The following is a 24,361-nucleotide window of genomic DNA, read 5'->3' on the forward strand; positions in this document are numbered from 1 at the left end:
CGTGTGCCCTGAATTCGCTTCGCCTTGCCTCTCCGCCACCTGCGCTCTGCATATGCCTCCGAGATGCAGACCCTCTTCGGGCATACCAGGTTTCCCAGAGGCTGACAACCCAGCCTCTATCTAACTAACCCGGCTGCCGACAGGAGGGCAGCCAGTTGCGAGCACAGAGGAGGGAGGCGGAGGGAGGGGAGAGGGAGCCCGCCTCCTCTTTCCCCCCTCCCCCCCTCCCCCGAGGTTGGACGGCGGTAGTGGCTCTGCAGGCGGCAGCGGCGGTATCATTTCGGGACCGGGCGGCTGCTCGGTCGCTTATCTCCCATCCGCTACTGGAAGGGCCCGGGCATGTCCCCAGCCGAGAGGTAGTTGCTTCGCTTATTACCGCCGCGCCCCCGTGCGCCCGCTTTCCTCGGTTCGCTCCCGCATCATGCTTGGGCAGAGCCGCCGGGGGTTGCTGGTGCTGCTGCCGTTCTCCGCGCTCCGCGGCGCAACCCCAGAAAGGCGCCCGGCTGCTCCGGAGCAGTTGAGCTCTTTTCTTTCTTTACCGGCTGCTCCGGTTCCAGCGCAATAACGATGAGGCGGCACCGGTACTTGCTGGAGCGCGGCGCTGCGGACGCCCCGGCCGAGGCTGAGGGCGAAGGCTGCGGGGCCCCCGAGGGCTCGAAGCGGGGCCCTCTGTGCGTGTGCTGCTGCCGCCGCCGCCGCCCCCACCGCGACTGGCTTTACGAGTCGTACTATTGTATGAGCCAACAACACCCGCTGCTTGTCTTCCTGCTGCTCATCGTGATTGGCGCCTGCCTAGCTCTGCTCGCCGTCTTCTTTTTCGCCTCCGGGCTGGTAAGTTGCCTGTAGCTTAGAGTGGCGCTCTTTGGCGGGCAAAGAAATTGACCGCTACCTCGAGGAAGCGTCCCTCCTGCCCTCCAGAGTCCCAGACAGACTTGCGGGAGGTGGGCTTCCGTTTCACTGTTAAGAGCCGCCGAGTTGTTGCTCCGAGAAGTAATACCGGACCCGCCGACTGGCTCAGCTTGGGTCCTCCAGGCCTCGCTCAGGATTTACCCCGCTAGAGTTTAGCAGAGAAAGGAGTTTGAGGCTTTGCCCTCGGTCTGTTTTAACGGTGCCCCAGTACATGCGGCCCCAAGCGCTGGCCCTTGAGCATTGTTTTTTTTCAAGCCCTTCGAAACTTTTAAATACAGAATTTCCCACCGTCTTCAAATATTAAGAAATCAAGTGACCATTTATTTTATTTTAAGAAAGGATTGATTGTGAATTGGTAACGTCATCCTTGTCATTATTTGAGTTATTGTCTAAAGCTCCTTATTTTTTCATTTTTCAGCTATTGTATTGTGTATCACATCTATGGAAAGTTTCTGGTTTTCAGAATGTTGATATGAAGGCAAACGCTAAAGCTGTCATCATATACCTTAATGGTATTAATTTTTTGAATATCTGGATCCAAAGCCAATTAAAGATATATTTGAGGGAAATGCAGTTAACCCTGGGGTTGCTTAAGTTCAATTTCATTCAGTTTTGTTTTACACTTTGAAAAGTTTGTATAGCACTCACTGTTTTAATGGCACTACTTTAGTATTAGAAGCACTCATTCTTCCAAACATATTCAGGTCTGAATTTATTATTTGTACTCCAGAATCTGCGCTCTTTGTCCCTTTTTCATTTTTATATCTGATTCCTGCACAAGGGCTACAATCAGTTGTAGTTATTGCTGAGTTTTCACATGGTTTTGCCTCTCTTTAAAGCAAGGAGTGGCTTCCATGCCCTGCAATCTTTAATTGTTTGAGTTGTTGTTTTTTAAGCTGATTTTCACTGCAGCCTCCTTTTGATTTGCAAGTCAATATTATTTTATGCGATCATTTCTGTAACTTGTACAGTTCATGTAAATAAAAGAGACTATGCAGTTATTTCCAAGGGTAATTATGTGGTTCTTTTACTGTGCTTGGTCCTGTTAGTTGCCAGTTTTGTTAGTGGAATATACACATAGTAACGATTTGATCATCGGCCTGGCTCCTTGGAAATAAGTCTCATAGATTTCAGTGAAGTTCACAGCCAAGTAACTGCTTAGGCTTTCAATCCAAATTTAATTCTTCTAATTCATTTGCTTGGTTTCTCTCCTGCTGACAGATTAACCTTGTTGGCATTTGTTGTCTAAGTGACAAGAGTTTTAAAGCTATACAAATCTTTAGTATCCACTTTTTAAAATGTTTTCATCCCAAAGCAGTGAAAAAGACCATCTCTCTTTTTTCTCGGTATATATGGCCAAACAGCATGCCCTATATATTGCAAGGCTCTGTTAAGTTTTAAGAAACCCCAGGGTTTGCAGAAATTGTCCTCAGGAAGATCTCTTAAGGAAAGGTTACCTCTGAATAAACTGGTGAAAAATTAGTGTCACTTTCATTCAAAGTTTATTTCACTTAAAGACCGGAATTGAAGAAAACAACCAAGAAACTGTTTAAAAGTAGGAGAGCTAGGCTAGATATGAAACTCAAGCTAAAAGGCTAGAAGAGAATATTATAAATATTAATAGTATTTAACGCTAGTGCCACTTCTCAGTATAAACTGTGTTTCTAGAGCTAGGAAGAAGAGCATTATTTTGAGTGTCTTCAATGGCCACAGACTTTGGATTGCAGGGGGAACCTAAAAACAGAGAGGATGGAATTACCGTAAGTATCCTGGAGAAGATCGTAACTGACTGACTAGGACACTGAACAGAAATAGTCAGTGCTACAATCCACTTTTTATATATACTTGCTCTAATTATTTCATGCAATTAGAAACCTTTTTTTTCAAATTGTCTGTTCTATATATTAGATTGATAATATTATAAACTCATAATTTTCAGCAGAAAGGAAAGTATGCTGAGGGATACTTTTGGCCTCATTCTGGTAATCCCTATGCTTGCTACTTCTGTTTGTATTGCAAATAGGAATTCTGATAAAGCAGAAGCCTTGAGCTTTGGAGAGTTCATGTGAACATGACTGAATTCTATGCCAGACAATACTGCTCAAACAAAAACTGGCATGGAAAGATGGGGATGTTAAAATCAGGACCAGCATGGACATCCTATGCTCTTTTCAGTATGCAAATACTGGGCACAACATCAAAACTAAGCTCCATGCTCCTCTATTTAAAAAAAAACAGGGGAGTTCTTCCTATAGCATTGACATATATACAAGTAGGATTATCCCAAAGCTTGATGTTCAGGAAAATAAGTAGTATAATCATTGGCTAATACTGTAACCTAAAATAAAATGCTAGAAATTTGGGGGCTGCTTGTTTTCTTTCTATAAAAAATAATATCCTATCTTTCTAAGGCTTGTGCACCACTCACTTTTTGAATGTTTTCATGTTTAGAGTGAAAATCTCTGAAGACTATTTGATAATTTTAAATAAAGAGGATTGTCTTATTGCAACCAAGACGAGATCTACACTGGAGTATTTTTGTGCATCAAATGCTGACACTATTCTATCAAAATACAGTTGCTCCTCAGGAGGAGCCTATAATTAATACAATATGATGCTAGCTGTGGTTTAAATAGCACCAGCACACATAATCAATCCATAGCAGGAGAAACAGGAGACGTTAGAAAAATGAAGGAATGTTAATAACCTAGAGGACTACATTTGTGTGCTCCAAATGCTGCCATGTGCTTTTTAAAAAGCCTATGAAGTATTTGTGAGTGTGGAGATATGCACAGAAACAGAGTTTGAAAAAATATGCAGTTGTTCCTTTTCACGTCTCTCTCTCTCTCCCCCCATAAATCAGAGATCTCTTTAGTTTTTCAATTGCCCTAGTCACAATTCCAAGTTGGTGGGCGGTGTCTGTCAACACAGCCACATTCTGAACTCACTCCCAACAGTAACAGCTAGAATACTGTAATATTCAAGCTTAGTTTACTCAGCAGTGCATGGTAACTGAAGTCACTCAACAGACCAGCCATAGGGAGGGAGGGTGGGAGGGGATGGACTATTGAGGAACAGTGATATCAGGGAAATTGGAAGATGTCTTGTGAGTCAGTCAGAAGTTCCAGTGATGGGATAAAATGAATGCAGAGATTAGCCCTCAAAAACCCATTCCAGTACTTTTTTAAGATCTGAATTGAGAGACTGAATGTTGCTGATTCTTCTTTCATCCTACTCTATTCCTTTCCATGGGAAAAAATACTTTCTGGATCTTATGTCTAACTTGTTAGGGCAATTTAAATGTTTTCCTGACTCTGAATGTGTCATGAGTGCCCTGAACTGAGAAGCTATTGTGAGGTACGGAAACCAATGTATGCATTGGCAGAAGCTCAGCTGGTTTAGAGAGATATTTTGAATGTTAGAGTTTGGTTTGTCTTTGGCATTCCAAACATGCCATAGGAAGTGGGGGTGAGTTCATTTCTTATATATTTAGGAGGCTTTTTTTCTCACTGGTTAATAACACAAATGGTATGAGGAGCGGGAGAAAGAATTATCCACATATTATTTTGTCCATAACAACAATTTTCTCTTACAGTCAAAAGAAAAGTTGTCCTTGGTTCTGTTTGCCATTATATGATAAATTGGAGATTTAGGGTTACTGGGAAATTTCTTGCTTAAACACTTTTTTGTCTGAGGTACCTCTTACCAAGAAACTATTCATGGTCAAACATTTTTTCAGTCTACATGTCAATCTCTTGTTTACAATACATTGCATAATATATTGCATTGAATATAAATTCAAAGTTATTACTTTGTCATTAGAAAGGTTTAAAACACCAGCTAATGTTTGTAAATTGTGTGGTTATTCATACCATAATATTCTGTTTCAATACATTGATAAAACAAAATTATAAAAATAATGTTAAATTCCTTATTTGCAAAATAGTTTGAAACATTACATTTATTATTATGCAACTGCTATGTAATTTGCAGCACAATTTTCAGTATTTTTAATATTAAAATATAGTGAGAACTTTTTTTGCTTTTTAACAATTCAGTAATCAGTTCAATAATTATCTGACTATTCATTTGGATCTGTAAGTACATGAGACACTTTTCTTATTTTTTTTGTATAAAAATTATTGCAATGTATAAATTTCAGTTTATAATTAATGAAATACCCCATCCCACCCCGTGCAGTTTATACTAATTAAAGCTCATATTAGAACTAGGGATTTTACTTTTGCTCTGATATGCCAAACAAAATAACAGATCATACATAGTAGCCACCTAAAAAATATCTTTCATGAAACCTTTAATCTCTTATAACTGAGCCTGTAAACTAAATATCTATTTAATTCAATGTATTCTACTAGAATAATGGCAAGTCTTATTTATATGCAGAAATGGTATAGAAACAAATCTTCTAAACTTGTGCAATGCAGGAATTCTGCTTTCCCAAATTGGTTTGAGAATTTCCCTTTCAGCTTGACTCATTAGAATATTACATCTTTTAACATATAATTTCTTAAACAATTAAACATTTCATTTCCTAGATCAATATTAGAGAGGAAATTGCAGGTTAGAAATGTGGGACATTCCAATGACAACTCTGAATATTTTTCTTTTGTATTATCCCATTACTTTTTCTACAATGAAGTACATATCCTACCTTTTTATTCTTGATGCAAGAAAAATAAAAACTATTAAGGTCTATTTTAAAGAAGAAATGCTTCAATGTTGAGCATATGTTTTCAAGTGAAAAGAATGAACTCCCCCTGCAGGTTTCCAAAAGTTCCTTATTAACTAAGCATTATATATTATTTTTATTTTCAGGAGCTACTTACTTATACTTGAGATTAATGCATTAAAATCAGGAGGTGTGTGGCCTCATCTCCAGCCTAATTTTGGGAGGGTAACTTCTTCTGTAGGCAAACTGTTGAAAGTTCACAAACTTTAATTGTTTCTTTTAATACCACTGTCAACTGAAACTTTACAATTTTTCAGGAAAGTATAATACAACCAAAGCCATTGAGAATCACTCTCCCACTCCCTCCATCCTTCTGTCTAAAATTACATGATATTTACTGAGAAGTTAATTTTCTAGTCCACACGCATTTCCCAGCATGACATTGGGATTCTGTTTCTCAAAAGGTAGCACGATTTTTGAAGAGCAGTCTCAGAAAAAAATCATAAAACAGTTTCTCTTTTCTTTCATTCTATTTAATTTTATAACCAGTTTTCAAGCAGGAGAGGATAACCCAGAATGCAATACTTGCTGTGATTATGCTACTGTTAATTTCAACTGGATTTATGTTATATACAATGCCATTTCATTATATTCATGGTTTTTTGGCTTCTCAGAAATTAATTTTAATAAGTTTCTGCATTTCACAATTATAAAATTGTTATCAACACACTTGAAACAGTTTTTTTTCAAAAAGATATTCATGGTTTGCTGACATCAATACATATAAACAATTAGTTGACATTAACAATATCATTCAGGCTCTCTTCAGACAAGAAAGAATTATGATAGGAGAAAAGGATTAGAGTATGCCCCTGATACTGCTCCTGGATCTTTACACGTTCCTTGGAATAGCTTATCAAATGCTAGGTGCACAGAAACTGTTCATGTGATGTGTCAATCTTGCCTACCCTTATTGTGAATATTTGGCCATATTTAAATATTTGGCCATCTATCTGAAAAGGGGACAGGTGAAGACTACCCATAAAGAAATCTGTAATCAGTAGGGCTTACAGTCAGTGCTAAGGTACAAAATATGATGTGCTATACATCAGGGGTCCCCAACTTGCGGTCCATGGACCGGTACCGGGCCCCAGCATGCCAGCAACTGGTCCGCACAAACAAGCAAATCCCCATCCGCGGGATGCAGGCAGCACACAAAACCACGCCCCCTTCGGTCCGCGGAAAAAACTCTCTCCAAGTAATTGGTCCCTGGTGCCCAAAAGGCTGGGGACCTCTGCTACACATGGCTTCCCTTTTCTTTTTCCCCCAGTATATAGAAGTAAGTTCTTTGACATCTTAGATAATTTTACAAAAAGATCTAGGAGATTCTAACAATTTCTTGAAAAAGCCTCATTGCTGGAGTACTCTGAGCAGAAAAAATAAATAAATAAATTGATCTCACAAGGCCTTTGGTAGCACTACTATGCACTCCTGCAGGAACTGAATTTGGCCCCCACTCTTGGGGGAAGCAAATGGCAAAATGGACTTGTGATGTCAAAATGTAAACTTTGGCTCTTTTCTACTTGCATCATGATGTCATATACCAGCACATAAAGGTTGAGCATGTGTTGTGATGTCATGGTACAGATTTTATTTCATCAGTTTGAAGTTGTGCTGGACACTCATGCTCTTTATTGATTGTATTTAGAAAATCTGTAAAGACACATCTCTGTCACCAAACTTTAATTGTTAGTGAATGTTTGAGTTGACTTTTAGCTGCCTTGTTACCACACTTACAAATACAGTCCCAACTCTATTTGTGGCAATCACAATTGGGACCAGCAACCCACTTGTTAAACAAAGTGGTGGCTAAGTGAAACAACAATTGTGCTTATGATCTGTCTTCAACTTTCTGTTGCTTTATAGACCTGCAAATGTCATAAATATGAAAACTGATCACAAAGTTATTTCTTCATCACTGTTGATGACTGTAAACAGTCGCTAAATAAGGCAGTTGCTAAATGAAGGCCTTTTGTGTTACAAAGAGGTGTAATGAGAGCCAATACCAGGATTAGCTTTGTGATATTTTTCAGCTGAAATTTTATCTGGTAATATGATTTGTAACTGATCATGTTACCACTTGCAGAACTGGAATCAAAATGCAGAACAGACAACATTGTTATCATCGTCATCATCATCACCATTGTCGTCCTCATCCTCATAATCAATATTTCCACCTTCCTATTCACAGAATATTTAACACATCTAACACATCTCACAAATACAACAAAATAAATAAATAAAATAAAACAAGACAAGACAAAACTATATTCAAATGTATACAGTTCTAACAAACCCGTTTAGGGGAATGTATCCAGACCATCCTGAACTCCCAATACTTGATTTTATCTGCTGGGTATGACTGAGAGGGAGAACCCGGAACTATTATATTGCATAACAGAATTTTCAAGATCCAATCCACTAGGGTACTTAAGAGGACACCATGATCAATGATACCAGAGATTTCATAAAATTAAGAACATCCTTGAATTTCAGAACCTCTCCCCTTGAACTTATTAAAAGAAACAAATGCAATCCTATGTATGTCTGCTACAATCCAATTGTGTTTATTCCCGGGTAAGCCTATTCAGGTTTGCAATCCCTGTTAATGAATCAAAGGAATGATAAAACTTCCCCTGCCTTTTAAATAACCTTTTGGTCGTTTTCTTTTGTGATGTTCATGTTTATTTGGTGACAGATATTTTTTAAAAAAATATTTGGCTGGAAACAATTTTCCTTTCTTTTACAATTAGATACTCTCATTTCTACAACATGCTTAACTAAATCAAGAGGAGAGGACATAGCCTGTCAGGAAAATACTATAATCCACTTGATTATAATCATAGGAGCTCTAAGCTAAAACAACCCTGTAATTGTTTGGGCCTAAACTTAGTTCCGCAAGTCAACCTGAACTAGGATAAAAGAATTACCAGAGGTTAGAAGTCCTTCTAATGTCAAAGATAGAGAAATTATGCCAGTTTGGTCTAATGGTTAAGGCACCAGGCTAGAAAGCAGGAAACCGTGAATTAAAGGTCCCATCTTAGCCATGAAAGTTAGCTTAATGACTTTGGGCCATTCACTCTCTCAGCCCAACTCATCTCACAGGATTGTTGTGGGAAAAATAGGAGGTGGAATGTATGTTGGATATGTTCACCACCTTGAGTTATTTGTAAAAAGAATACAGGCAGGAAACATAAAACAAACATTTATGATAGAGAAATCCCACTAAAACTGACTTCTCTAAGCATCTCTAATTCTCCTCCTGCAGTTATAGTTGTGGGTTAGGTCCTCCTGCTGAACCTGCAGTGATGGTGTTATGTATGAGAAACCCACATTTTTTTCTTGTCCAAGGGCAAAAATGGAAAAAGTAGCAAGTGATAGCCACATGGATTCTTTTGTAGTGTCTGCTCCCTGATTGACCATCCAAATTTATGCACTACTGGCACATAAGGAGGGATAGTGGCTTACTCAACTGACCATTTTGTGAGAATGTGGTATGGAAGGGATACTCTGTTCTTTGTGAACGTTCAGAGAGCTGAAGATACATTTCTCAGTGTTGTTATAATATTTCACAATTAACCCACAATATTAATTTTGGATTTGGGGGTTAGTTAATGAGTGCTTCTAAGTTATTTTCTGCATTACTTTTGATACTGGGAATTGCATGGATAGGACTAAACAAATTGGAGATTGAGAGAAAGGGGAAAGTTGAACCAGTGCTTCCATTCTTTTTAAATAATCAGTTGGTGTGGTCAGGGCTGATAAGGATTAAATCTTTGCGATTAATCCTGGTAAGATTAAATCTCTGAGATGTTTCTTGCACATGTATGGCATTTTTTAACCTTAGAATCCTAATGCATGCAGCAGTAAAACTACAATTTATCATATGCTTATCTTATCCATAAGTCTTAAAGAGGTTGCTTAACTATTATGTGAGGCAGTTGCTTATATTTTTGGTGGTTCTCAATAAACAGAAGAACAGGGAAGATAATGAATACGTGTGCAGTTTTATAAACAGAGCCTCAGGCATAGTAACTGTGGGATAATTAGCCACTGTACTGCTGCCTTGAAGGGCATACAAAAAAAGATAGCAAGAAGTAATGGTTTTAAACTACAAAAAATGAACTTTAATGATTTTTTATTTAATTCTAGAGAATCCTTTCAGTATTGATTTGCTTGCTGAGAAATACCCAGTTGTGGGATTCAGCCGGTTCGCACTGGTTCGACAGAACCGGTAGCTAAATTTTGCTGAGTTCGGAGAACCGGCTGAATGTACACTGCTTCCAGAAGTCCATTCTAGGCCTCAGAGGAGGCCTCCCAGGCCTAAAATGGCCCACTGGAAGTGCATGGATGCCACTTCCAGAAGTCCGTTCTAGGCCTTGGAGGACCAGGCCTGCATTCAATAAGAGAACTGGTTGTTCAGGTCTTTGAATCCCACCACTGGAAATACCTGAACAGATGTGTTTATTGGGGTCTCAATGCAGTTTATTGTTTTTAATTGAAGGTGTTTTTGTTCCCCAGCCAGAGTTTCTTTTGTAAGATGGTAGTTGTATAAATTTGTTTAATTAATCAATTAATTAATTAATTTCTCACAGATGTTCTAATCTAGATGCTTTCTCAGAGTAATTTGCTGTGAAGACTTGAGTGAGGCCTGTCCTTTTGCTTTTCCCCCCCATCAACTAGGAATTATGTTTTCTCTATGGATTTATACATTAAATAGCCTCACTGACATTGCAGAAACCACAACACATGACTAAACTTTCCTAAAGAAGAATTTTTTGTTAAATTAAATCTATGTTGAATTTTATAAGAGGTTTTTGCATTTTCTTGGCTCAGAGTAATAGAAGAATAAATTAGAACACTGTAATTACCGTGTTGTTGTTGATGTTGTTCTAAAAATCACCCTTTGGAGAAATTAAATGGAGAATGAATAATTTTAATGAAATTAGATGGAGATTAAATGGAAAGATTAAAACACGGCTACTTAATGTACTATTTTTATATGGACAAATACTATTATGCCATTTTTGGTAATGTTGCTAATAGATAACATATTTTCTAATGAAAACATGATGTTCCATTATTTTAAAGCATTTTATTTTAAATTCCTGATCATTTATTGTATAGTTATTTTGTACTAAGTTAAAATGGAATGTGTGTATCTACATAGAATCATGAGCTCTAATACTTTAAGGCAAGATGTTATTTTGCCAGACATCTGTTCATCATGTACATTAGGTGATAGTAAACAAGATCAAGATATATTGACATCTATAGTACAGCAGACAGGTGAAAACACTTGATCTGCATTGCATGATTCATTGCTTCCATTAATTATTTCCGTAGTGGATCCCTTCTATTATTCTAATAATTCTTTGTGCTTGTGTCAGCAAAAACAGAAAGCTGCAGCCCCATATTCTTAAAGGACTATTTGATATTTTAGAAAAAGACTATTTTGTTATTGCAACCAACAGGGTCTAGATTGTAGTATTTTTTGTGCATCAGATGAATCACTGCTCCTTCAAAATGCAATTGCTGCTCAGGAGGAACATGTAATTAATAGAGTTTAAGAGTAACAGTGGCTAAAATAGGAGTACAAGGCATATTCCACTATATAACATTATAAATGCAGGGAAAATGTAGGACGTGTTAGAAAAGTTAAGGAACTTAACTAGAGTACTATATTTGTGGGCTCCAAATGCTGTCACATGCTTTTTAAAAAGCCTATTAAGTATTTGTAAGTATGGAGATGTGCATAGAAACAAAGTTTTAAAAGTATGTGACTGCTCATTTTTACTTCGCTGTACATGCCTATGGGAAATAAATTTCTTCCTGAAGAGCTGAGATTGTAGCACTCATTTTTCTTTTAGAAATAAACCCTTTGCAGCAATGATCATGCTAGGTGCAGAGATTTCTTTGCTTTTTTGAGATACTACTGTCGTAGCTACGCTCTCCAATTGTTTTTTTCCTGTCAGTACTTTAAGACAGAGTGGGTGCATTCCAGTTTCCCTCAATTAAACATTGTCACCTTCTGGGATCCAGGAAATGTGTCTTTTCTGTGCTGCCCCCACCCTCTGGAACACAATTCCCCCCCACTCTGGATATAGATGGTCACTACTACTGGGATTCTAGAAAGCCCTTAAGACATGGCTCTGTTCCCAGGCCTAGAGTTAATGTGTTTGTTAATGTATATTTGGAGTCTTGTCGTATTGATACTATTTATTGTTCTGGTTGTTTTAGTTTGGGTTGCCTTCTTTATGTATAACTGTTTAAATTGTTTTACAACCTCAACTCTCCAACTGCTTTTTGTATTTTGCAAGCCACCCAGATTTTAATGGAGTGGGTGGCCATAACTCATTTAAGAAATGTAATTGAATTGAATCCTAGGAAGGTGGGTTCAGTTACTGTGTATTAGTGAATTCTCATTTTTAAAATTTATATTTCTTTTTTAATTTACATTTATTTTTATTCAAGGTCAGGGACACATAGAGCAAATTCCAGATGATAGAATAAAGCTCCCTCTGATAATCTTCCAATTCATTATGGATCTGGAGCTGTTCAGCCTCATCATCACTCCAAATGAAAGTTCTTTTTCATTTCTAAAATGCATCCCAGACTGCCTAGTGGGAGGATGTGCAGGGAAAATCTGTAATAGTAGCTGAAATGTGTTTCAGAATACTCTTGTGCTGATTTTTAAAATAAGAATTTGGTAAGAAAATTCCATAGAATTCTTCAGTACATGAAGTGAAAACTGTTGATATAACATTGCATATGCAGTAGACATGCTTTCAGCATATACTTCATGCCTTATAGAAGGGAGTGCCATGGTTCTGATAGATGAAACCCATTAAAGAACTTCAAGGCAAGAATTCTTCCTTAAAGAACATTTTATTCAGGAAACAAAGTATCGGCACTACATAGTTGAACCCAAAATTAGATTCCTTTCCCCCAGATACAAAGTAACAAATTGCAAGTCCCACCCCCACAAAGCAGTCATAAATCACATTCTCCAATTAGCCAGGAGTGCGGGCTCTCTCCCCAGCTCCTCAGCCCGCCAAAACGTTATCGGTTTTTGTGCTTGGGTTCCCATGGAGCTGCATTGTTATTATGGCTAGCTGAGCTCAAGCATTCACCCCATCCCCCCTTCAACACCTAATTTCTAAACAGAAGAAAAAGCATGTTAAAAGCAAAGTAAAAATGGCTGCAATTTCCATTAGTTGCCAGAGCAGAAACATCCAATGTTACAGTGTTGACAGGGAGATTTAGTTTTACTCAAGCCTTGTTGCCTATGTGCAGAGCAAGATGGAAACCTGAATGTCCTTAATATTGGATATGGCCCCCTATAATTGATCTCTACATATATAATACAAGTAGGTAAACAAAGATAGAATTCATATCTATAGCTGTCCCTGCAATGTCCTCATCCTTGAAGGTGCAAGATTTCATTGCAAGATCTGTCAACCATCCCAACTTGGTCATTTAGAAAAGAAAGACTCTCAGGTCTATTGTTAATGAAAGTATACTTTACTAAAGCCAAGTGGTTACAGAAGAAGCAAAGCTGGACCTGAGCCCAAAGCATATGGTTAACTTTTACCTTGTTCCCACCTTCCCCCCTGGTTTCAATGGTTCTGCATTCCACAGTATGACCTTGGTTCTGCATTCCACAGTGTGACCTTGGGACGGCAGGTGGCTCTCCTGGGAGGGCACAATGCATAGTTTCGATTCCTCTCATGCCAGCCCCCCATCCCATCCTGCAGCTTTCCCCTCCCCACTGAGTATGGCAGGCTGACAGCAGGCAATGCATGGCATAGCAGGATGGCAGTCCTGACAAGATCAGAGAAAGGACTTATCTACCTCTTCCTGTGGCAAGATACAATTATTTGGTGCAGCCTACTTGCATTTATTACAGAAACAATATTTAAACAAGGCTTTTGCTTAATCCGTTTTGGCCAGTTTTTAAATGTTTAGTTTCTCTTTTTCATCTGAGATTAAAATTTTTGTTAAAATTTAGCTTTGTACCAGGGAAACTGTCTAGGACAGTTGGCCAAAATTTTTTTAGCTGAATAGCTGTAGTTCCATAGTAGAGCACGTATGTAGTGCACAAATATCACATGTTCCATTCAGAGCACTTCCTCTGCTGGAACTTGGTGAGCTGTTGCCACACTTGATATAGGAAACTGGTCTGACTGCTATTATACGACAGCCTGTATTTGATATAGGACAGTGATGGCGAACATTTTAGAGACTGAGTGCCCAAACTGCAACCCAAAACTTATGCATCGTCGAGTGCCGGGTGGGTGTGGCCCATTGGCTGGATGTGGCCCATTGGCTGGGTGTGGCCAATTGGGTAGGTGTGGCCCATTGGGTGGGCGTGGCCCATTGGGTGGGCAAGGCTGCGGTGGTAACGGCAGATTGGGTGGGACTAAAAAGTTCAATCAATCAATTCCAACTTTGCAAGATCATTTTTTCCCCGCGAGAAATTGAAATTGATTGATTTTCGCCTAAAGCGAAAAGATTTTATAAAACCCAGCTGAAGGCCTACGACTGGGGCGATGGCGCGTGTGCCAACAGAGAGGGCTCTGAGTGCCGCCTCTGGCACCTGTGCCATAGGTTCGCCACCACTGATATAGGGCATCCTCTTTCACCATGTTTCTCCGAGGTAGATACTGAATCCATTTTATGTTCCTGAGTTACAGATTTTCAGACAATTTTGTTTTTAAAAAAATGATGTTTTATTGTAAATAAACAAGATAACATTTTAATCTTCATTTTAATAATCATTGATTGATTATGAATCTTCAAGTTGTTATCAACTCTTATTCTCCAGATAGAAACACTTTCTTCATGACAAACTGTCCCTAACCTGGTCTTTCGGTTCTTCTGACAGTGCACTCATTACCACTGCAACTGAGCCCATGCACCTTGCTCTGATCACCCTCCTTTTCTCTTTTCTTCCACCTTTTACAGCATTAGAGCCTTCTCTAGAAATTTTAATAAACCCTTTATGAAATAGAGGTTGACTGATCTCTTTCAATTTATATACAGATTCAATAAACCTGAATAAACACGATGCTCAGTAGATTTATAAACATATTTAATAACTGTATAATATAATTTCCCATTTGAAGCAAAGAAAGCAAAGGCTGTTAATGCAGATTTCAATATTTATACTATTTGCTATTATACTATTTGCTATGTAAGATATTGAAAACAGGTTGAAAAATAGAACATTAGCAACTTTGGAAATGACTAGAATTAATCAAGCTATCTAAAAAGAAAAAAATCAGGAAAAAGCTGTGGTTCTAGAAGACAACAGAAAGTTTAAGCAGAATAATACATATAAATAACTATAAATAATTAATAAATATTTACACCTGAAATTGGATGGTATCATGGACGCAGGGGAAAGCAATTGTTTATGGGGAGGAATCTGTGCATAGTTATTACACTCTTTCTCCTTCTTCTCGTCCTCTGAAAAATAATATTAAATGCTTAGTAGGGCACTAAGAAATAGCTCCTGAATTAGTGGAAGCAGGCTGGAAGTGTGGAAAAAAATTGTAGTGTTGCTCTTTAAAAAATATTTTTCAATGCAGATGTAATCCCTTATCTTTAACAAAACAAGGGCAACATTGTTTTTGTCTCCCTGTCCAACATACAGACATAGACCACATTACACACACACTCCGACCCATCTTTCTTCAGCATTTCCATTAGAAAAGCAAATTCAAAATGAATGTTGCTCTTCATGCTACTAGTATGTCTGTTCTGCTGGAGGAACATAGGACTGTCTGCTTCTTTTCCACTGTATAGATTTTCATGGCATCTTTCCTGCCACTTTCTTCAGTTAAGCTTCTGTGACTTGCTTCCTAGGGTGTGTGTGTGTGTGTGGGCAATTAAATGGATGTGGGCCATCCAAGCAGTCCAGTCTTTCTGAACAAGCTGCTTGGTGGAAGTTTTGATCTGAATAACTATTGCTTTTGTGAGGTCAGTGACAAGGTACTGCAGATGTGACCAAGCAACCAGGACTGGGAGATTGTGACCTGTGCCTAGAGTCATTACTGCAGCTTAGCTAAAAGGTCTGTGGAGGGGACTCTGTCCCATTTGTGGGCTTGGCCACAACTTTAGGAGGCTATATTGCTCCTGGCAGCAATGTGTTTTAGCATTTACTTGAAGCTTTCTGGATTAGAGAGTTCTCCGTCAGCTACGGCTACCTAGGAGAGCAGGTTACACAAATAAGTGTAAAAAAAGAACTAAATATAGTATTTTAAGCTAGAGGGTCTATAGAGGAGTTTAGAATTTAGAATAAAATAACTACAGTATATGTTATTTTTGGCTTTAAGAAATGATTGTTCTAGAATTCTTACTAAAAGGGGTTTTGTAATCTTAGCACAAATAGTTATAGATGCATAGAAATGTGATGTTTTTTCATATTAACACAACTAAAGAGGTAGAGAAGAAAATAATAAGGAAAGAGAGAAGCATATGCCAGAGGTTTATTTTTAAATATATTTGCATAGTTGGGAAAAAAAAGAGCGGACAGAGAACATAGTGTTTAAAATAAATATTGTGAAACTCAAGATCATTTTAATAATGTTGCCAAAGCTAAATATGACATATTATAGATTCACATGCTATATCAAACATGTAGAAACATAGTATAGGCTAGGCCAGGTAAAAGCATTTAAAGCTAGTGATACATTTGTATATAAATTAGCAAAAATATAAATAGAAAATAAGGAAGGTATTGCCACATTGCCATTAATAAGAAATTGTGAAAACATTTTATCATTGTACATCATAGTAGGGGCAAAAAAATGCAGGTGAAATGTCCAGATTATTAATGTCTGCAATAGGTAGTATGCCTCATAATGCTGTTTATATTCCCTCTTATAAGCTGATCTACGACTGTTAGAAAGATTTGGCTGATTGATATAGCCTCTTATGGCACAAACAGTGATGGTTAAATCTGCAGAGGCACTCTGATTTAGTAGTTCTAGTAAGATTCATATTATTTAATAACTGACTGTTACAGTGTTACGTGCTATTTGGAAAACCTCTTTGACAGAAATATTAAATAAAATATCTATAAAAGGAATAACCAGAAATCAGATTTGCTATTCTGAGAGTTGTAGTACTGCTCACAGTGAGAGAGTGACAAATCAGTTTGTAAATTACAGAACTCATGGAATGCTTTCAAACTGAATTAAAAACTGCTTATCTATATAAAATTAAGTGTGGTTTGATCAATCCTTGAGGTTAATAAATTTTAAAGTAAATGCAGTGTATTGTTCATTGCATTACAAATATATATTCAACAGTTATGTTGTTATCCAGTGAATTCTCTAACCTTTCCTTTCTATTTTATGGAAAAGTATTTATCTAGCTTCATTGCAGATTAAGTGTGAACTCCACTCTTCTCTCCTCCTCCCACTTGATTATAGAAGGAATCAAGCAGATTTCAGTTTAATTTTCATATGTGGCTGGTTTGCCTTATGTGGGAAATGGAAAAGTGATTAAAATAAAATCTAGATTGCAAAATAATTTATCAAAATAATTCAGGCTTTTGTTATTGTTTTATATAGAAGTTGGCAAAAGTTTCTTTTAAATCTAATGTGGGTGGATTTCAGAAAGGGAAACTGCACTTGGAGATGGAAACTGAAAACAGATGCAAAGTAAATTATGGAGATTTTTAGAATTTTTGGCCAAAGAAATGGATTAGGCTCACAGTCTTTCTAATCGCAACTTCACCCCACCCTGAAAGCTAATGTTTGGAAGAGACGTTCTTTACTTCAAGTGTACCATATTTATTTTTGAGCACCAGAAAATGATTTTGTTAGAAAGACAGTCTCCAAATAAATGTTGTATGTATATTATACAGAAAGGATCCCAAAGACTGGTTCTCAAGGACTCCTTAAGCTCATGTGAGGGGTTTAAGTCAGCGTGTAGAAATCTCGAAAACACACTAACCTGACAATAACTGCTTGGAAATTTCCATCTACAGTTTGCCATGTTTTATGGAAGGAAAGCATAAACTAACTCCTGGAATTCGTGGAATTAGTTTCATGCTGCTTTGGATCCTAGCTTTAGACTGCAAGTAAGTGACAGTGCGTTCCTCAGTGTGTTTATTCAGAATTAAGTAACCCTGAATTTAATAAAATCTAGTTTCTGGTGTATGCACGCAGAAAGACAAACTGTATAACTACTTTTTTTCTCCCAGCAAATGCAGTACATAGTGAAAGGCAACTGAGCAGCATAATAAAATTTTACATTCATAAGAGAATTCAATTCAAGTTGCAAACCAATAGGTTTTAATTGTTCAAGCATTAGCTAGAAAATACATTGCTTCTCTCTCTTTTTATTTAAAATACATTTTTCTTTATATTGTTTGTTAAAACAAGTTGCCCTGTGACACCCCTCCTCTGCTTCACACAAACATAATTGGCCCTTGAAAATGCAATACATGGTAATCTAAACGTATGATCAGTCTAGCAAAGTTTTATTAATTTGGTATTTATTTCAATAGAGGATGATAAACATTGTTCTTTTTCTTAGAATAAATTGTAAGCTTTCATATTTTCTTATTTTCAGGAAACGGAGGACCATGTCGCATTCTTGATAACTGTTCCTACCGCTCTGGCAATTTTCTTTGCCATATTTATCCTTGCCTGCATAGAACCATTATTCAAAAAGTTCCTACGTGTTTTCTCTGTGGTTGTGTGGGTATGCCTTGTTGCCATGGGATATCTCTTCATGTGGTTTGGAGGAATAATCTGTCCATGGGACCAGGTAGGCTTTGATTTTTTGTTTTTATACAAAACATTTCTATTGGTTTGAAGGAATACTTGATTTTATTAGAACCTAGACAACCTGCGTTCCAATGGGTGATCCTTTCAGAGATATTTTCTTACCAGATTCCTCAATGTCTTCAACACTGAAAGAACTTCTAATGTACTGGCCTCACTGGAAAGATTGAGATACATTCAAAGATGAATCTAACTGTATACCACTAAAACACTTGTCATGACCTCAAGTGGGCTAATTTATAGAGTATATGCAAAATATGGGACCTATTATTCTTGAGAAAATGAAAGTTGTGACTGCTTCAGTGTTACTTGGCTGCTGCTGCAGTCTGTAATCTTTGTTTTCAACATTCTGTGACAGTTGCCCAGCCAATCTCACAATCCCTTGTTCCTTCTCACACCTAGCAACAGCCACTTACCTGCCTGCTAGAAAAGGAATTAGGAAGGAAGAAAGGGAGGAACAAGGAAGACAAAATCTCCATCACCCTTTCCAGTCCATGCCACCTCCCTACATCCTCCTTCAACCTGTGCCACCATGCTGCGTGTCTTCTCTGACCCTTGCGGCATGCTGTGTACCATTCCTGACTGCTGTGGCACTTCTCACTGTTTTGCCCAGTGACAGGTTTTGCAAACAATAGTTTTAGCTGTATATAGGTGTAGATGTTGGGGGAGGAGTGGATTGAGAAAGTTAACAAGTTAAGACTCCTCATAACTGGATGGAAAAACGTTCATTGTCAAGAGCTGAAGACATTCAGTGTTTTTGGTGAATGATAGAAATGTCAAGTTACGGATGTAGTTTGAAATGTAATAGTTTTTTTCCCCTCGATCAGTTGATTAACTAATAAGGTCATTCCATATTCAGGAAAATCAGCTGCCTAAGAAACATACAACAAACTGTTTATTCTCTTTGTCCCTATTTTATTTCAAAATAAAAGTTGGTTAAATTTAGAAAATTTGAAAAAAGAGGAGTGGATTTACTTGATTTATTATTATTTAATTCAAGAAAACAATGTGAGATATTTTAAGAACAATTTTCAAAATAAATATGGCCTCAAATTGCATAAAAAATTACATAAAAATCTTCAGTTGAGAACTATGCAGGAATAGCCTGGAAATTTAGAATGGGATTTTTTCTTTACCCTTATCTTAGAATACTATGTCTTAAAAGTAGCCACAAGAAAGATTAGAGGATTGGACTAAAATTAAGGTGTATCATATAGCAAGGCAATAGTTTGTAGCTCTTTCCCTCCTTCCCCCCCCCCCAGCTGCTCATCTATTTCTCAAGTGCTTGAGAGGTAGTTAGAGGACTGTGATGAATGACACAAATTGTGGCACCTGAGGCTGAGGGAAGAAATGTAACATTATTACACTTACCTAAATCTGGATCAAACCCATCATAAACTATACCTTAAATGTGTAATCGAGGAAGACTAAATTTTAAATGACAAAGTGTTATGTGACAGAGACAGAAAGAAACAATTGTACTTTTATGTTGGCTATCTGAAGATACTATGGAAAGCAGTGCTCAAATCCAAGTATGATTTGTCCTATGGCATGTATAGAGAAATAACTTCAGAGGAAATAGCATTTTTGGAATTCAATAGAATGTTTTAAAAGGACTTTTAAGCAACCACCAAATAAATTGTTGCCATCAGCAGGAATCTGCTTCAGCCAGCCAAGCAGTAAAAACTGTCTGTCTCTTGCTTCTTTTCAGTGACTCATTAGAACGAGCATGCATTAGTGGATTAAAAATGAAATGCGTCCAGTTTTAAAGAATTGAACTGAAATTCTCAAAAAGGTCCAGAGTGAGGAAACAGCTTACTTTGACCAGTGTAAATATAGAAGTTGTCAGTTCTGAAGCTGACTAGTGACATTACCAAGACTTCATTCAGATATCATAGATTTTATGTATAGATATTAAAAAAATCAAATATTGCCTTTTAAATTTTGCGAATAATCCCACAAAATAATTACTCTTTTCCTGTGGCATAAATACTTTCATTGTCGGCCCAAATATGGAGGAGAGAAGTCTTTTGCCTGTATCAGCTCAATCCAGAGCCATCCACAGGCAGCAGTCGCTTAACTGCGACATCATATGTGTTTTTCAAAGTTTGGATTGCTAACAAAGAATTAAGGGAGTACTGGGATAGCTATTTCTAACCTTATTAGGTTTTCATCAGCCAGACATACCCTTGCTGAGATTCAAACCTGGGCTGTCTGCATGTTAAGCAGAAGTGTTGCCCCTAGGCCACAGGCTCTTTCTCACTTTGTTACCTTCATTGTAGCTCTGTAGCAGTTTTAGAGTTATTCAGGATATATTGGATTTTTTTTGTACTCAAATACAAATCACAAAACTTGAAATGTGATGGATAGCAATACTCCGCAACCTATTTTAAAATGTCTTCAGAGTGGCTTATCTGGCATCTATTCCATTTCTTGATGACACTAAGCAAAGGCGTGTTTTTTTTTACTTAGATGAGTTTATTATTGCTGATTAACTCTTGCTTGTATTGATTATCTTGGGTATTTTATATTGCTAGAATGTTATCATGTGGTCTTGGCTTCTACTAAGCCATGGAGGACTGTGGGCTTCAATCTGTGTGTGTGTGTCTGTGCTGAGTTTGCTGTAGTACAAAGATGGACTTCAAAAGTCTCATGAAGGAGATGAGCCACTAAATGTATTATCTTTCATTTTCCATGTGGTTCAATTCCAAATCAATAAAATTTTAATGACCAGTTCATGGAACGTATTATATTAGAATCTTTCAGCCCTGCATCTGCAATAGGGAATTTATTTGTATAGAAAAGCATTCAGTAATAAGTACTTCTGTCTGAAATGGTATAGCCCAAAATAAATTACTCACTTCAGACTGAGCTAGGTCTAAGTATGAGCCATAACATGTTTTCTTTTCAATGTCTCTAATATGTAATTCATTTTCCTCTGCATTAAACACAGTTGATAGCAGCCTTAGCCCTTAAAATAGTAATCCTATTGGGAAAAAAGAATGTGTTAGTACAGAGAGAGAGAAAGAGAGAGAGAGAGAGAGAGAGAGAGAGAGAGAGAGAGAGAGAGAGAGAGAGATGTACATATACAATAGGAGAGGAAGGGGTAAAGTCTTTTTCTTAATGGTGTTTGTTTGTTTGTTTGTTTGTTGTACAGTGTTTTGAATCCTATCAGCAATAACGATAATAGTGGGTTTCTGTATGGCTAGGATTCTCAACTGGTGGCCATGGGTTTTACTCAATCACCACATTTTATGCTTGCCAGATTTCTGGCTTTTCTTGATTTTTTCTCTTAAAAAAATAACTGAGAAATATGTTTCTTGCAAAGTGAAGTGCTAGCACCGAATGCCGTCTCTGTTTCTTAAAATGCCAACAACCCCCACATGTTCAGCAAATGAGAATAGTAAGTTGTTGTAGTGCAATACTTCATTTTAAAGCAGAACACAATAAGCTGGAAGGAAGAGCAGTAGAAGTAATACTGACAGAGGCAGACAAGCTTTGTCTAGACTCCTTGTGTTTTAGCTATCTGTGTACATAGGTAGTGTATGGGTAGAAATTTTTCCTATGCATGTGGATTCTGAGTATCACAACTTTGTCTTCAGTGCAGCGTGTCCTGGAGGAAGAATTGGATTCCAAAGAATAATTTGTTTTTTGGAATTCATCCAGCTTCAGCCTCCTTCTTAGCCAAGTTACTTTTATTCAGCCTCACCAGTTCAGTCTTGTGACTGATCTTTCTAGCTGTGACAGGGATTGGGCGAATGGGCAAAATCCCCAATATCAGAGCTATTTACTATAAGAGTGTTGAAAAATACTCCATATCCAATAGTGTCTAATTAGCCCCAGAGCTTGGATTTTTCATATCTAGAAAGGCTGAAGATTCATCATGGGCTGTTTGAAAAGTGTTAAGAAACCCAATGGAAACCCTCCTGTTTGTTTGGATTCTCTGATAAGAAGTGAAGAAACCTATAGATTTCTTATCCTTCCTTGTGTCTTTATTGTCAGATGATCCTAGAAGTGCTTCATGACTCTTCAAATCCCAGGCATCAAATATGCAGTACAGGATTACCAGATGCAGGTTTTGTGTTTTAGCTCAGGGTCTCTTTTTTCACCCTCCCCCTTTTTAATTTTTTTTCCTGATTCAATATTATTTATCATAGCCATCTTACCAAATTACTATGGAATAGTGGCAAAACATGATTTGTATGTCAGAGAAACCTAAGGAAATGTAGAATACCCTAAATTTAGAAATTCATAGTGACACAACAATAGACATACCATGTATAAGTGCATATAAACCCAGCTACAGATAAGACAACCCTTGATTTTAATTTAAATGTGCTACCTGTGAATAAGCTGACCTGAATTTTACTGGTATTTTGGTTAAAAATTCAAGGCCTGGGCTTATCAGCAAGTATATATGGGATATATACGTACTTTAAAAAAGTATTACCATATAATCTTCTGGATTAGTTTATCCATGGGGATATACAGTATTTTGGTATCTAAAATTATTGTCCTATCTGCAAGTATATAGGGTAAAACTATTATGGTAGAAAATAGTTGTTGATACTTTATTTAAAAATGGTCAAGCAGAATTTTAATTTTTTTTAATAATTATGTGTATCCCATTTTGAGGCCTCTCATCAGTTCCTACTTTGAACTGAGAACCAAAGTGAAAACCCATGGAAATTGGCAAGGTTAAGGGAATATGTGTGCAGTGTTAATTTTTTTGTTTTCTGCTTAATATTCATTCTTACTTAAGATTACAAACACATTTTTTTTTACCCAAAATGTAACTTCTGTCCTTTTTCTGAATTGTATCAAACTTTGAAGATGGCAAATTCCAAGAATTTATGAATGGTTATAGCCTTACTTTCCAAGATAAGATAATCATACAAATTATGAGAGCTGTATTATAATTATACACAGTTATAATTGTGGGGCAAATTGTAATATTGGAGATCATAATGTAAATCTCAAGCTACTTAAATAAATAGTACTCCACTCACTATTACAAACCAATGTTTAAACAGTCAGGTAAACACCCCTCAAGATCTTGATATTAGATAAAACAAAGCTAGATTTTTTTTTGTGAAGCATGGATTTTTTAAAAAAATATTAGTAAATGTGGTTGCTTTCACCTAGGACTCTTCAACATTCTTTCAGTTGGGAGGGGGAGATTATTTTTTTAAAGGTTGACCTTTAAGGCCTATAGGAGTGCGGGTGTTACCGCACCAGCCTTGGAGCCAAATGATCAGCCTATATTTTGGGGAAGTTCAGTTATCCTTTAAGGCAGAGGTGGGGATCAATGGCCCCTTTATGACTTGTGGACTTCAACATGGCTGGCTCAGGATTTCTGGGAGTTGAAATTCACAAGTCATAAAAGAGCCATCGTTCTTTACCCCTGCTTTAAGGAGTGAAAAGGGTGAATGAAGCTTCTCCAAGGTTTTAGGGGTCAATTTTATATGAATGAACAAATGGGAGAATATCGGAGATGTGCAGTAAAGGAGCTCTTGTTTAAATTGAGTATTATTTATCACTAAGGATTTTTTCTTTCAAAAGATTATACCATAACATACAAATAAAATCTTTCAATATTTTTCTGCTAAAAACAAGTGTGGCCATTTGCCTGGAATATATCAAATTATTATTATCTGTATCATACCTCTTGATTTGTGTAACTATGCAGGTGGGAGAAGTTGAGCTACCCTGAGGAAAAGTAGCTGTGTGATATTGTGGAGCATTTACCATTCATTGTATAAAATGTTTGTCAAACAGGTCCTACAGATTAATGACTAACATAGTAGAACATTAAAATGCCACAAATAAAAACATTGATTGGAATGTTCCCAAATTTCACGAAGTTTTGCTCCACACCCTTGTGCCATATTTCAGAACA

General features: G+C 37.3%; 1 protein-coding gene across 1 annotated transcript in view; it reads left to right on the forward strand.

Moving 5' to 3' along the window:
• Positions 1 to 567: 567 nt before the first annotated feature.
• The window catches only part of ADCY2 (adenylate cyclase 2), a 126,570-nt gene continuing 102,776 nt past the window's right edge, over positions 568 to 24,361 (forward strand). The window contains exons 1-2 of the mRNA XM_029286396.1: positions 568 to 831; positions 18,248 to 18,445. Of these exons, the coding sequence (XP_029142229.1) occupies positions 568 to 831; positions 18,248 to 18,445 (462 nt within the window). The remainder of the gene's footprint in view (positions 832 to 18,247; positions 18,446 to 24,361) is intronic.

Source organism: Protobothrops mucrosquamatus, unplaced genomic scaffold (assembly GCF_001527695.2).
Source record: "Protobothrops mucrosquamatus isolate PMUCROS unplaced genomic scaffold, P.Mucros_1.0 scaffold_213, whole genome shotgun sequence".
Taxonomy (NCBI): domain Eukaryota; kingdom Metazoa; phylum Chordata; class Lepidosauria; order Squamata; family Viperidae; genus Protobothrops; species Protobothrops mucrosquamatus.